Genomic DNA, 13,276 nt, shown 5'->3' with positions numbered 1-13,276 from the left:
GATAGGACAAAGCTTTAAAGAAAAACTACAACTTTAAAAGAAATGTTCTAAGAGGATTCAACTGAGTAGGCTTAATCAGTAGTCTTCCTTTTAAAAAGAAGAATTGAATCGTTAAAAAGAATCTTATAATCAAGTGGAAAAAAAAAAAGTGATCGTTCGCAAAGAATCATATTTAAATTTAACAATGTCTGAGTGTTCAATATGTCCCAATGTGAAAATGCCAAACGGTTTCGTAAAGGTCTCGTGCTTTCCTCTGTGGCTTTGAAAGTCCTCCTGTAACTTACTTCGCATCTCGTGACTGCAATATACCACTTTACACTATCATCCTTACTGCGCAGATAAAGAATGTAGTTTCACACTTTGAATTGTGTGTTTTAAAATTATCCATTGTTAATTCCTCAAAGTTAATGATTGAAGTCAGAGAATACATATCACATCTTCCAGGTCAGTATTATCCTTGAAATTACGTTAACTTCTTAACAAAACGAAATGTGTACTTTCTTAAGGAATTAGAGAGGTAGAATTTTACATAAAATTTTAAATGTGAAACTACATTCTTCGTCTGTGCAGTACGGATGATACTGTAAAATGGTATAATGGAAGTATGACATGAGAACTAAGTTTACAGTAGGAGTTTCAAACCCAGTGAGGCGTTGAAGCCTTTGGCATTTTAAAATTGAGGCATATTTAATAAGAAGTCGTTGTTGATCATTAAATATTAATATGCATCAATTCATTTTATTAAGTAATCAACACGTATTGTATGTTAAGTTGTTTTTGTGTTAAATTTTTCTCATAAGAAGTTTGAGGAACAAATGGTCTGCGTGTAATGTAATGTTCAGCTAACTGTGGTTACGCTTCCTAAATTTATCTGCTGCAGCATCAAACCCACTAAATGCACTGACACAATCAAATTTCTTGTTGCAAAACTATTAACACTAAAAGAGGGTCTCACAATTTCGTCATTATAATATGGCGTTTCAGTGTTGGTAAATCGTGAAACTAAATATTATGTCACTAGATAAACACATTGTATCCATTAGTTCTTTAAATTCCGTAACCCTTCGGTATTCTTTGCTCCATTGCGGGTTGTAGCATGAACAAACGAAATCGAAATTGAAACAGTAAAGGAAGAAGCTATATCGAAAGCAATTTATTTTTCATTTCGGAGAAACTAATGTTCTAAGTGCAATTCAATGCGACAGCAATTTTCTGTTTTAGCAAATAATGTTTCAATACAAATCAAATATGCCCTTCGTAGCCGTATGTACATTAAATGTTTACATAGGAGCCAGCTTTATAGAATATCGTTAATAGTACTAGTGAATTAGTGGAAAGCACTGAATCATTATTAGAACGTAGTAAATGCTTCTGGTTTCTTTGCTTATTTTTAATTGGGAAGCGTGATTTAAAATAGTAATACCACAATACAACTTAACAGAAAGTCCCCAAAACGCTATCACATATTGTAAGTCCACTCCACAGCCGACTCTGTATATAAAGAGGACAGATATTATTATTTCAAAAATCACCAAAGGGCACACCAAATGGGCACTAAATGCAGGTATATCATCTACCAATCGTTGAAATTCCTTTGAGGATTTAATCCCAAGAAACATGAGTCCACTTACTATTAGAGCTGAATACGTTGTATTTGGATACCTGTTGATACCATATCCCAGAAGCCACCCAGTACTGAGGCCTGTTGAGCAGCAGACTTCCATCAGACACAACGATTCGGAGAAGGAAGATGAAAAAAGGGATCCGGTCGATATCAGAGAAGTCGCGGCGTCCACATAAAGAGTTGATTTCATCTGTATGGAACGGTAATACAAGTAAGAGGCAGTCATGGAGCAATAGAAGATGATGCAATGGAAGCAATTCTGAAGTTGGGCTTCATTACTAGTTAGCATTTTACTAAGGTAGTTGTGTAGAAATTGTTTACTATACTTTGCCAATTTATTTCGGTTTTCTAAACTTCCAATTTAGCAGTTGTTATGGATATACCAATGGTGGTAGTAATGCCTTTGTTGCTTTGATTAACAATCAGAGTGATCTTTTCTGAAGAAACAGTACACTACATCCCAACGGTTACTTGGGGTTGAAGTTTGTTAGAAGGGAGGCGATCAATTCACTCCATTTTTTTGAACGATAATTCCAAATTTTACCCGATTTTCATGATCTTTTTTCAGTGAGGCTTACGGCTTGAGGTGGAAATCAACCAGAGACAAAGGATTCTTCGAAACAAAATAAATAAAATTAAATTAAAATAAATAATAGTAATAATAAAAAAGATAACGAGACTTAATGAGGGTCTCCAAAGTTTCATAAAGCTCTAAGAACACGTATCACTTTTTCTTTCGACTTTTCAAGCTTAAGAGCCGGTGGGAGTCAAGTGACCTTGACAAATCGAAGATATCGCAGAGCAAAGTGTTTCCTTATTTTGGCAACAGATGGGGTTGTCGCTGAAATGCCGTCAAAGCAAATGCACCCGTCCTTTTCCTTCATTTTCCCCTGCATGTGGTCAAAGTTGGACAGCGTAGGAGGGGGATGGTTACGGCTGTAAATGGGACAGAAGAGTGAAATTCTTTTCTTTTGGCTAAAAGAGAAACAGAACTGAAGAAACAAATAAATAAGAGGGACCAACATGATATCAGCCGTCAGCCCCCTGTCAGAGAGCCACTCAAATATCTACAACGGTCACAAACATACCATAGAGAACTAAAGCACTTGTCGCCTGTCTCTTTCTCAAAGGATTCTACCTATGGTAAATAACAGAATAGTGCGGGAAGAATCTGATATAAAATGAAGAACCATGCCAATATTAAAACACACACACACACACACACACACGGGAGAGTCGATATTCTAATTTATTTAGAGCCTTCGTGGTTTAAAAAAAAAAAAACTTGGAATTGAAAGGCAGAAAACCCAGACAAAGATTTGAAATGTATTGACAATGTGAATCATTTTTTTAGTGGAATCCATTTCCTTATTTTCTTTTCAAAATATGACCACCAGATTTACCCTCTCTCTCGCCTTCACATTCGAATGGTCCTGGGTTCGATACCAGTTGCTGACCATCCTGAGTTTTTCCTATTATAACAGGAAAAAGCCGCAATGTTACATTCAGCCTTGGGGGCCGGCTTAGAAGGTCAGGAGGGAGCACATGCCCTGCTTGATGTTGGTTTTTATTGGGGGAAATAGACCACTTCATTAACAATAGAATTAAAAGATGTGTCACTCATGTCCAAAATTATTGTCGCATGTCTATAAATATGTTATTGTAGGAATATAATTTGATAACGAATTCACCCGGTATTTCTTATAATGTTAGTATGCGTACAACCGGCAAAGACATGTATGTGGCAAATTTCATGTCAAAAGAGCAGTAAATAAGAACAATAAAACGAAAACAAAACTTTCGTGTCCATTTAGCAACATTTTATTTTACTCATTCTAATCTTCGTATTTATAATTACTGTATTTTCCTATGAAATTTACCACATATATTTCCCGATTGTACACATAGTATCAGTATTAAAAGTCACCTGCAAAATCATTATTACATGATATTTTTACAAGAAGACAGTTATAGAAATGCGACAATCATTTTTGACATGAGTGTACAAGGATGTAACAGGTGTTTGTTTCAAACATTAAATAAGTGTTCGTATAAATTGAACTTATTTCCTGACGTCATAGAACTAAGAACTGTTGCAGAGCGATGAAAGTCCGGTGACAATACAATATTCCGTTCTTACTTTCATACTTTGCAATATATCTATTTATTTTAAAAAGCAAATTTTAATATGTTTTTATTTTCAACTTCCTTATCCTAAAATAAATACTAGCCTTTAACCAGCCCTGGTATCCCTGGTTGCATATCACTTTAGGATTTGGAAAAGGTGTCCAACGAATTAAAAAAAATGATAAGACACCTTTTAAAGACATTCTTTTGTTAATAAATTCCCACTAAAAAGTTAAAAATAATTTTGTTTATGCAAGACTAAATAAAAAGAATGGAGTGCGTCATTTTAAGAATTTATAAAGTAACTGTAAGCCTATATGAGAGCGCATCCCTTTATTTTAGTCACGCATAAACATTTTTTTAAAACTTTTAAGTGCGACTTGATTAATGAAAGAATATCTTTAAAATGTTTATTATTATCTTTTTTTATTATTGTTAATGTTTGCGTCCTTGGCATAGGGTGTTTATTTTGGTAAGGTACCGTATGGTACGTTTCTATACTACTAGGGTATATTAAAATTTAGTTTCCTATGCGTTACTACATACATTAAAAAACATTTTTTTAAAAGAATTACTACCGAATATTACTACCGCTCCGCTAATAAGAGGGAGACAGATTGAGGATACCAAACACCCCTACCGTTGATTGAGAAATATTTAGGTGTCGACACTGATGAGCAACATCTACATATGAATTTGAATGTTTTATGGGCTTTAGACAATTGATTCAGACCGGGAAACATGGGTTACAGAATGTTGGAAGCAAGTAGTCCAGTCCCTAGTTTGAATGCCTGGAATGAGTAAGGACTCTTCCCCCCTTGGTAAAACCTGCCGAAATTGGAAGCAATATCAAAGAAGCACTGCTTCGAAAAAAGAGGGAGCAAACATGCATAAATAGTCAGAGTCGGATTTAGGTTTAGTGGGGCCCCAAGCTGTTGAAGGTAATGGGGTCCTTTATGTGTCCAGATGAACATACGCACCCTACATACAGCAATGAAGAAACTAGAGATAATTTAGGAAGCAGACTGGTAGAAGGAGCCCTATTAATTACACGAACGTAGGCTACACAGCAGGAAGCACTGTTGCTACGTATATATAAATTTTACTTTATTTTTTAAATTTTCTTATATTTTAGAAATCCAATTTTTCTTTAGATTTTGGGGCCCCCAAGAGAGCGGGGCCCTAAGCTATAGCTCGTTTCGCTTACACGTAACTCCGGCACTGTAAATAGTATACATATACAGGCGCGGATCCAAGGGTGGCTATAGAGGCTATAGCCCCCCCCCCCCCTTGACGCTCAGGTATGCACTGGATAAAATGGGCTTCAATCCTGTTTACTCTGGATAAAGAGGCAAACTATGGTTTACCTCCTCCCTTGATCATATCCTGGATCCGCCACTATATATATATGTGTGTGTGTGTGTGTGTACATGTATGTATGTATATAAATGTGTGTGTCTAGTATGTTGTACGATGGAAGCTGATGAAAGAGCTTTATACCATATTATCTTGATTTTTTGACAGGTAAACAAAGAATATTTCGGGAATTAATCTATCCTAAAGATTATAATAATGTATCTTATTTTTTCTCTTGCATGTATATTCTTAGCCTGAAGGAAGTTTTCATTTCTTTCTTGGAATAGATAAACGAAGACTTTGGTTCGGCTTCTCCTTCACAAATTTTTGTCGAAAGGTTGACTTTATCGCTACAAACACAAATTACTTCTTCTCACAGAAACCATCTACAAACACACTGTACTGCTGAAACAGAAACCATCAACCAAAGAGGTCATAAATTTTGCCATTCCTCGTGTTTGAAGTTTCCGTTCTTCACAATGATTTCCTTCCTCCCGCCCCTGTTAAGAAGTTCAAAGTAGATTTTCAAAAGGACTGGCTCCCGCTGAGAAGGAAAGGGGGATGAGGAATGACTATAGTGCCATCTAGCAGTTATACGGCCAAGTACGTGAACACGAAAAAATCTGATTTCTGATTTCTGTAGATTCAATTATGAAGGATATAATTTCTCATCGATTGTGAAATGGATGTCTTTGGAAACAGCGAAAAAATAGTACAGTAGCGCACAAATACAAAGATTGTACTACATTCTCTAAAAAGTCCGGAGTTTTTAGCTCTTTTCCTTACTGGAAAAAAACAGAAGACTTTTCCGTCTGATTTTGATCATTTTCTTATGGGAATTTGGATTATACTTATCTGTATTTATAAGAAGAAAATATCACGCACAGCGTTCAAATTGCACCTTTAAAATGAGATGCATCATATTTAGTGCGCTATTAAGACATTTTTGCGAAAGAACGAAATGAAACCGTGATTTGCCTAAAAAATGGTTGAGATCCCATGTTAAATTGAACACCAATATTCCGGCCGCTGTGGCGCACTCCTTCTCCCTCTTAAGAGATATTCCTATTGGTTCGATTTGATCGATAGAAACCAATAATAGTAATAATAAAAGGGAAACACCTCAGTCTGTGAGTAACGCTCATTCCTAATACTTAACACTCGCCGCCTGCCTCATGCCAATAGATGTCGCTAGGGCAGTCTGCAGAGTTTAAAATTGTTGTGACGATTTAATTGCAACGTAAAAACTATTGTGTGAATTTAATTATTTAAAAATGTATAGTAATGATGCTGAACGTAAACGTGCTCCGCGACCATTTCTAGATTTAACATTTGTGTAAGTTATTGCTTATCCAGACTTAAGAGTGAACTGTTGCTCTTATGAGAACAGCGATGCCAAGTTGAGCATTAAAAACAAATGCAAAACAGATCGCGGTTGTATTTTACTGCCGACTGATGTTGCCAACTCACGCATTAAAAAAAATAACATCCACCACCACGACGATTAATAAATAATAATAATAATAGCAACTTACCACTTTCAATCAATCTCTCTATATATAAGCATGGCCTTACGTTGTCTTTTCTCATAAATTCAAGCTCTTTTAGAAGTACGTAGAACGTGGATCTTTTAAAGTTCGACAAATCGGGATCTGAATTTACCTGTTTGAGAACAGAATTGAGTGTTGATGGCAAATTTCTAAAGAAGAACTCATAGACCTTGTCTGATCGTACCCCTAACAAATTCATTGTATTTTATAAATCTGTTGTTCTTTGTATTTTTCTTTCTTAATCGCTTCTTGTTCCGTGTCACTAAAGATCCATGTGATAACTTGCTTAGAATTTTGAAAATAATTGTTCTGGAAGCTTTCGTGGCTTTCGCGACCCAACTTATACTTTTACCCGGGTTTTTCTGCTTTAAGTAATTAAACACGTTCATGATAATAGTCCTTGCTCTTCAACACTCGATCACTCTTACGCTTCAAAGAGGTGTTGCCTGTAACTTCTTTCATTTTGATATATTAAAACACACTCACGCACTTACACACACACAGATACACGCGGTTTTGTTCCCACAACAGCACAGTACGTAAATAAACACAATCAACAAAATGCCGAATGCTCAGAGACCACACTCCGCCGCACTCTGTACAATAGCCAAGACACAACAGAGAAGAATTTTGTCTGGACTCTGACATGAGTCATCTAGCGCGACAATAGATTATACAGTACGTAAGCAATTGGTCCCACCCACCGCACCAGACCGTCTCCCTATTTCCTGGTGTAGTTTCTGAAACCAATGCGATTATGAAGCCCAACAAAATTCAGTCAGTTATGAACTCCCAAAGAAATTTCAACACACGAAAGATAAAAGAAGAAATATGAAATGTGTCCTACAGCAGTTCTCGCTGAAATTTCCTTCCCCGACGAGGGATATATCTTATTAATAATCGAACTCAAATGTACCGAAAAAAAAAAAAAAATTCATGAATCAGTGTTAGGCCTAGAAGAAGCGATTTCTTGAGAATGTATTACACACAATAGGAACTTTCGTTGCTTTTTGCAAATGCATTCTTAAGTTAGGATAGCCAAGACAAAAGACATATATATAGAAACCTTTTCACTTCTGTCGCAGTAAATTTTAATGGAAACGATGACAGTGATAGATGAGTTTGTTCTGTTTTTTCAACGATAAGATGAAATATTTCATCGTCGATGAACCTTGAGAAGTAAGTAATAGGATCATGTACTACTATCATCATCAGAGACGCATGTATCCGAGAGTTTTGTCTCAAACTTCATCTTCTTCCAAATCCGTCGCCTTCCGGTTGAGATATTCTGTGTATCTTCAGTTGCTGAAATATCTTCATCTTCTGTTGAACTAGAATATTCATCCGCAGCATCTTCACAAATCCAGTCCTCGTCATCAGATGTGTCTTCATCAAATACATCGGATCTATCCAGAGCATCTAAAATCTACTCCGGTGTCATACGTTTCCTTCCTGGCGGACTACCTACAAGAAATAGAAAATATTCAAATTAATTAAAATACTGTATGACAGTATGAAAAATCAACAGTAATACATGTTAAAAGACACGCAAGAAAACAAACAAAAAAAAAGTGTGCTCTAAGAATCTAGTAAGCAGTTCAGTGACCCGGATTGGAGTCGAACCATGGGGCTCTTGAACAAGTAACGGTGACGTTAACCAGTGCACCACTAGCTCCCCGATTATCAGTTTTCATTCTCTTCGTTATTTGAACCTATTTCAAAGCTATGAAACAAACTCTTATTATTCATTCACTTACAAACAATTCGGAAGCTGAAACAGGTGTCTTTATTAAAACCGTATCATAACCATACTGCGAATCAATAATGAATATATAACCACAATTCTGCATTACAATCACTCACATATCGTAACGGTACTGCATGTGATTACAGCAAAATCATTTTCCATACCGGAATGAAAAATGAATCATTTTTCGTCTTCAAAAATGAAATGAAATCTCAAGTTTTACGTCCCACAGTTATGCCGGTTAGGCTAAAGGAGACGGTGATGATAAGAAATGAATAAAATTGTGAAATGAAGAAAGTGGGAGGAAACGGGAGAACCCCGAGGAAACGCACGAGCACGTTGTTAGTCCACCACAACGTCCACACGGCGCGAGCTGGAATCGAACCAGGGACCCCAAGCACCGGAGGTGAACGCTCTACCACTGAGCCAGCGCGCCACCAAAAGTCTTCAATTTCACACTTAATTTGAAAATTATGACAGACAACTCTGATAGATTTCAGGAAGATAAAAAAAACTCGTGAGATTGGTATTGAGTTCCAAGGTTCCCCGCATTCATGTATAAACACTGTTTACCTTCTGAATGGATGATAATAATCCATAAGTAGCTGATGTAATTTTATTGACTCACATCAAAGATACAGCTCCTATATAAGTGTATACAGCAACAGGATCTTGTTTATACCTAAGTAGTTTATGCAATTATGACTTAATCATTTTAGTTTAATTTTTAAAAAAAAGACTTTTTTATTACACAACAAAAAAATCTGTTGTGTATTGAATTTTCAGATTGTTTAACCCGACGTCATATTCTTTTGATTGGTTAATATTGTAAGTAATTTCTTGGCCATTCTTTCTATTTCAAATTTGTTCTTAATTTCAGTTTGCGATCTTCTTCCTCTGATTGGTTCAAGTTCTTTGGAGCTGCCTGCAAAAACTCTGTTCCGACTCCTTCAGAAGTCCATTGAATTTTACCTCTGTTATCTTATGTCTCCAAACAAATCAATCCAGGTAACATTTTACAAAGAATAACTATCAGTTACAAGTACAACAGTAGATCGCTGGATTTCTATTTATTATTATTATTATTTTATGTAGTGATGATTTTGTGGATGAAACCAGATGTAATACATACGACATTTGATTAGTATGAACCAGAGTTTATACATACATATATATATATAAAGAAAGGGAAGTTTAATATTGTGTCCTCTTTTTGATGTTTTATATCTTCGCCTTTTATAAGTATTGTTAATTTTTCGTATATATATATTGTTGATGCTAGAGAAGCTGTTTCTGATATATTTTATATGAAACTGAAATTATATAGTAGTTGGAAGAAAGTACTATGAAGTTTTTAGAAAATAGTTCCTCCATATATTTGATGATGACGTGGTTTTTTGAAATATCTATCAATAACTTTGATATCTTCTAATCATAAAATAATAGTATTTGAATATTAACATTCCGCAGGACCTGCCAGAAGCTGAAAGTAAGATTGAAGATCCGTGGAAAAATCTATTCCAAATTCAGGAAGTAACTGGAAGTAAACTTGGGTGGGATCTCAGTGGCATCTACTCGATTAGTTGGTGAGTGTTGTTTAATGTTAGAAAAAAAAATCCTAGAACTGTTCTTCATGTTAAAGAATATTTCCTATTATCCTTTCTGAATTCACTATTAGCTAGAATGTTTTAGCACTTCATCACTTGATCTTGAACTATTTTAAGTCGCTCTCGTAGTTCCGCAACTGAAATTGGTTTCCATAACGTACTAAACTTGGTTTTTGTACACATAAATAAACACTAGAAACTAACGTAACGGACATGGGTTTACAAGTAAACGCAAAGAAAACTAAATAAATGGAAGGTCATCGTGATCGTAATGTGCAAATTATGCCTGCGTCAAAGAATCAAATAATACTTTCGATAAAGCGGATACTTTCAAATATCTAAGATCAATACTAGCAGACAAGAATCATATTTCACGAAGAAATTAATTGTCGACTGAAAGCAGGGAATTCGTGTTATCATTCAGTTCAAAACCTTTTGTCGTCGCGAATTCTGTCGAGGAATTTGAAACTTGAGATATATAAAACGATAATCATGCCTGTTGTTCTGTATGGTTGCGAAACATGGTCGCTTACTCTGAAGGAAGAATATAGACTGAAAGTATTTGAGAACAAGATCCTGAGACGAATATTCGGACAAAGAGGAACGGGAATGTGGAATGGCGGAAACTTCATAATGAGGAACTACATAATTTATACGGTTTCGCAACATTGTTATGGTCATCAAGTCTAGGAGGTTCAGGTGGGCAGCTCATATAGCTAGAATGGAAGAAAGTAGAAACGCTTTCAAAGTCTTGACTGGAAGATCAATTGGAAAATGGCCATTAGGAAGACCTAGGCGCAGATGGGAGGACAATATTAAGATGGATCTCGCAGAAATAGGAATGCAACGTAGAAACTGGATCCAGTTGGCTAAGGATAGAAGTCAGTGGAAAGCTTTTGCGAGCGCGGCATTGAGCCTCCGGGTTCATAGGCCATAGAGTTAGTTAGTCAGCTAGTTACTATTTTTAAAGAAGTATTCTTTTCTTCGTAAATTTAATGAGAATCTAACAGTAGTCTTCGAAGATAGACCATTATACTTTTCAATGGCTGACAGTGTTCATACCATAAGTGTGTGTATGATTGTAACCTCACTTCCACTTACAATTTACTGTTTAAACTGTATATGTGTTGATAGTAGTAAGAAAGGGTAATCATTATGTAAATGTTGTTGGCATTTTAGCAGCTGTTAGGAATCTCCTACAAATGCTAAAAACGAAATTTTACTGAAAGTGAAAAATTAACATTTATGATTGTTTGGCAACGGCAATCTGATTTATCATAAACCTGCCAAATTATAATTCAGAAGATATATTCCAAGTTGGTGTTTGAATACTTGAGAACCCTATTGATATTGCTAATTAAAAAGAAAAAAAAATATCATAATTGGAAATACACTGATGAAATGCAAAGAAATTATCTAGCTAACTACTGAAATGAAATTGTGTATTGATTATCTTAATCTTTATTCACAGCAAATTGTATAGGAATATTTTTAAAAGGAAAAAATCTCGTAACAGCTCATCTAAATTAATTCACAATTTTCTTAATAGCCGTCGCTGTAATACCTATGAAATCCTCAAATTTTAAATAAAAATGCATTTCACAGTTTCTTACATATTTGTGTTTACCTGCATTGTTTATGAAATACTAAATCGTTATTTTCCATACATGCAATATCAAGATACATATCAAATCCAAATTATAATAATAACCTTGCATGCTTTCTACACATTTTATAGCGCATATCACTAACTTATTCTAATATTGGCCCACACATAAACAAAAGCTACGAACCATTTGTATTCTATAATTCACATTTTATTACTTATGATTAAACTCAAATATTATCGGAACACAATTTAATCATCTTTTGTGAGCCAGTGAGCATACATCTGTACTACAATCAAAATAGTAAGTTAATCAGCGCTAAATATTTGTGATAATTAATTTTGTGAACACCAGCAAAGAATCATTTTAAATAAAAGTAGCCATTAAACTGTTCCATTGATATTAATATGCTGTGACTATATGTGCAATAATACGTAACATTCTAGGGAACAAATCTGGTTTGAAGAATTTTATCTATACTATAATTTTAAAGTCATTGAATTGGGAAAATCAAGGTACATTTTTATTCCTAAAAACTCTTTGATTCTGCTGAAATAATAATAATTTAAATACGTACTAAAATATTGTGTGGTGCTCAGAAATACAGTTATTTTGCTCTGTGGAAGAAGAGACTAAAACTAGTCATGTTAGTTGGCTTCAAAATTTCAACATTCTTTGCCGAACTCTAATGTTAAAACTTCCAAATCGTTATATTTAGTTCTAACTTAATTTTGAAAAAAGAAAACCTCTAAGCCAAAATAAGGGTTCAGCTTATGTTAATGCTCAAGATTTACAAATCCACAAGCAGATTAAACAAGTTGAATCACTGATGGAATAAAAGGTACTTTTTTCACTTCAGATATTTTCCCAAATTGTTTTATTTAATAGATTTTGCGTTATTAATTGCACTTCAGTTGTCAAACATACTTTATTTCTGATAAAATGAGCAAAATCGCGAATATGTTCCGGAACAAACATTAAGCACTCCCGGCTTCCATTTCCAGTCACATTCAACTACTTAGTTTCAACTCCAAACGTTCTCAAACGCCTATTTCCATGGCAACGTGTACATTAAACCATATGAGAATATAAATATATACAAGATGGTGAATATAATCCGCCTGTTTTCAGTAATCACCAGCAGTTGTGTGTCTGTCTGCTCTACTATAGCTTTCATAAAATACATCCGATTTTGATGAGCCTTGGCATGTGCCTTGCCCCAGCCTTAGGAAGTAAGCTTATTTGACGTTCAAATCTATCAATAATAGCAGTTATATATGTACCGTGTTATGCAAAAGTGAACTAAGCGCCAAATTTTGAAAATCCACGTAAATGCGACGATTGGTTCCTGATAAGCATTAGAACGTTTTGCACAATCGAAAAGAGAGGGAAACCAACACCTTTCCAAAAAAGAAACATAATTTCACTTTTGATTACGGCTACACTAATGCTGGACATCAACCTTTAAACCTAATTTTCTCAAAAGTACGAAAGTGGCGCTTAGTTCGTTTTCGCATGACACGGTACATATAATGTGATAACAATTTACCGCTTTAATTTTGCTAAAAATTATTGGATTTTGAAACACCACGACGTGTATTTTCTTTCATGCTTCGTCATCATCATCATTGCTTGGTGTTGAAATTAGTAGATTGACT

General features: G+C 35.0%; 1 protein-coding gene across 2 annotated transcripts in view; it reads left to right on the top strand.

Moving 5' to 3' along the window:
* IntS10 (integrator complex subunit 10) overlaps positions 1 to 13,276 on the top strand; it is a 59,349-nt gene that overhangs the window by 17,363 nt on the left and 28,710 nt on the right. For both annotated transcript variants that reach the window (XM_081729936.1, XM_081729935.1), the window contains exons 6-7: positions 9,285 to 9,412; positions 9,875 to 9,990. In XM_081729936.1, the coding sequence (XP_081586062.1) occupies positions 9,285 to 9,412; positions 9,875 to 9,990 (244 nt within the window). The remainder of the gene's footprint in view (positions 1 to 9,284; positions 9,413 to 9,874; positions 9,991 to 13,276) is intronic.

This window comes from Thermobia domestica, chromosome 11, assembly GCF_964235325.1.
Source record: "Thermobia domestica chromosome 11, izTheDome1.hap1.1, whole genome shotgun sequence".
Lineage (NCBI taxonomy): Eukaryota > Metazoa > Arthropoda > Insecta > Zygentoma > Lepismatidae > Thermobia > Thermobia domestica.
The sequence above is the reverse complement of the archived record's forward strand: the minus strand, read 5'-3'. Positions and strand labels throughout refer to the sequence as shown.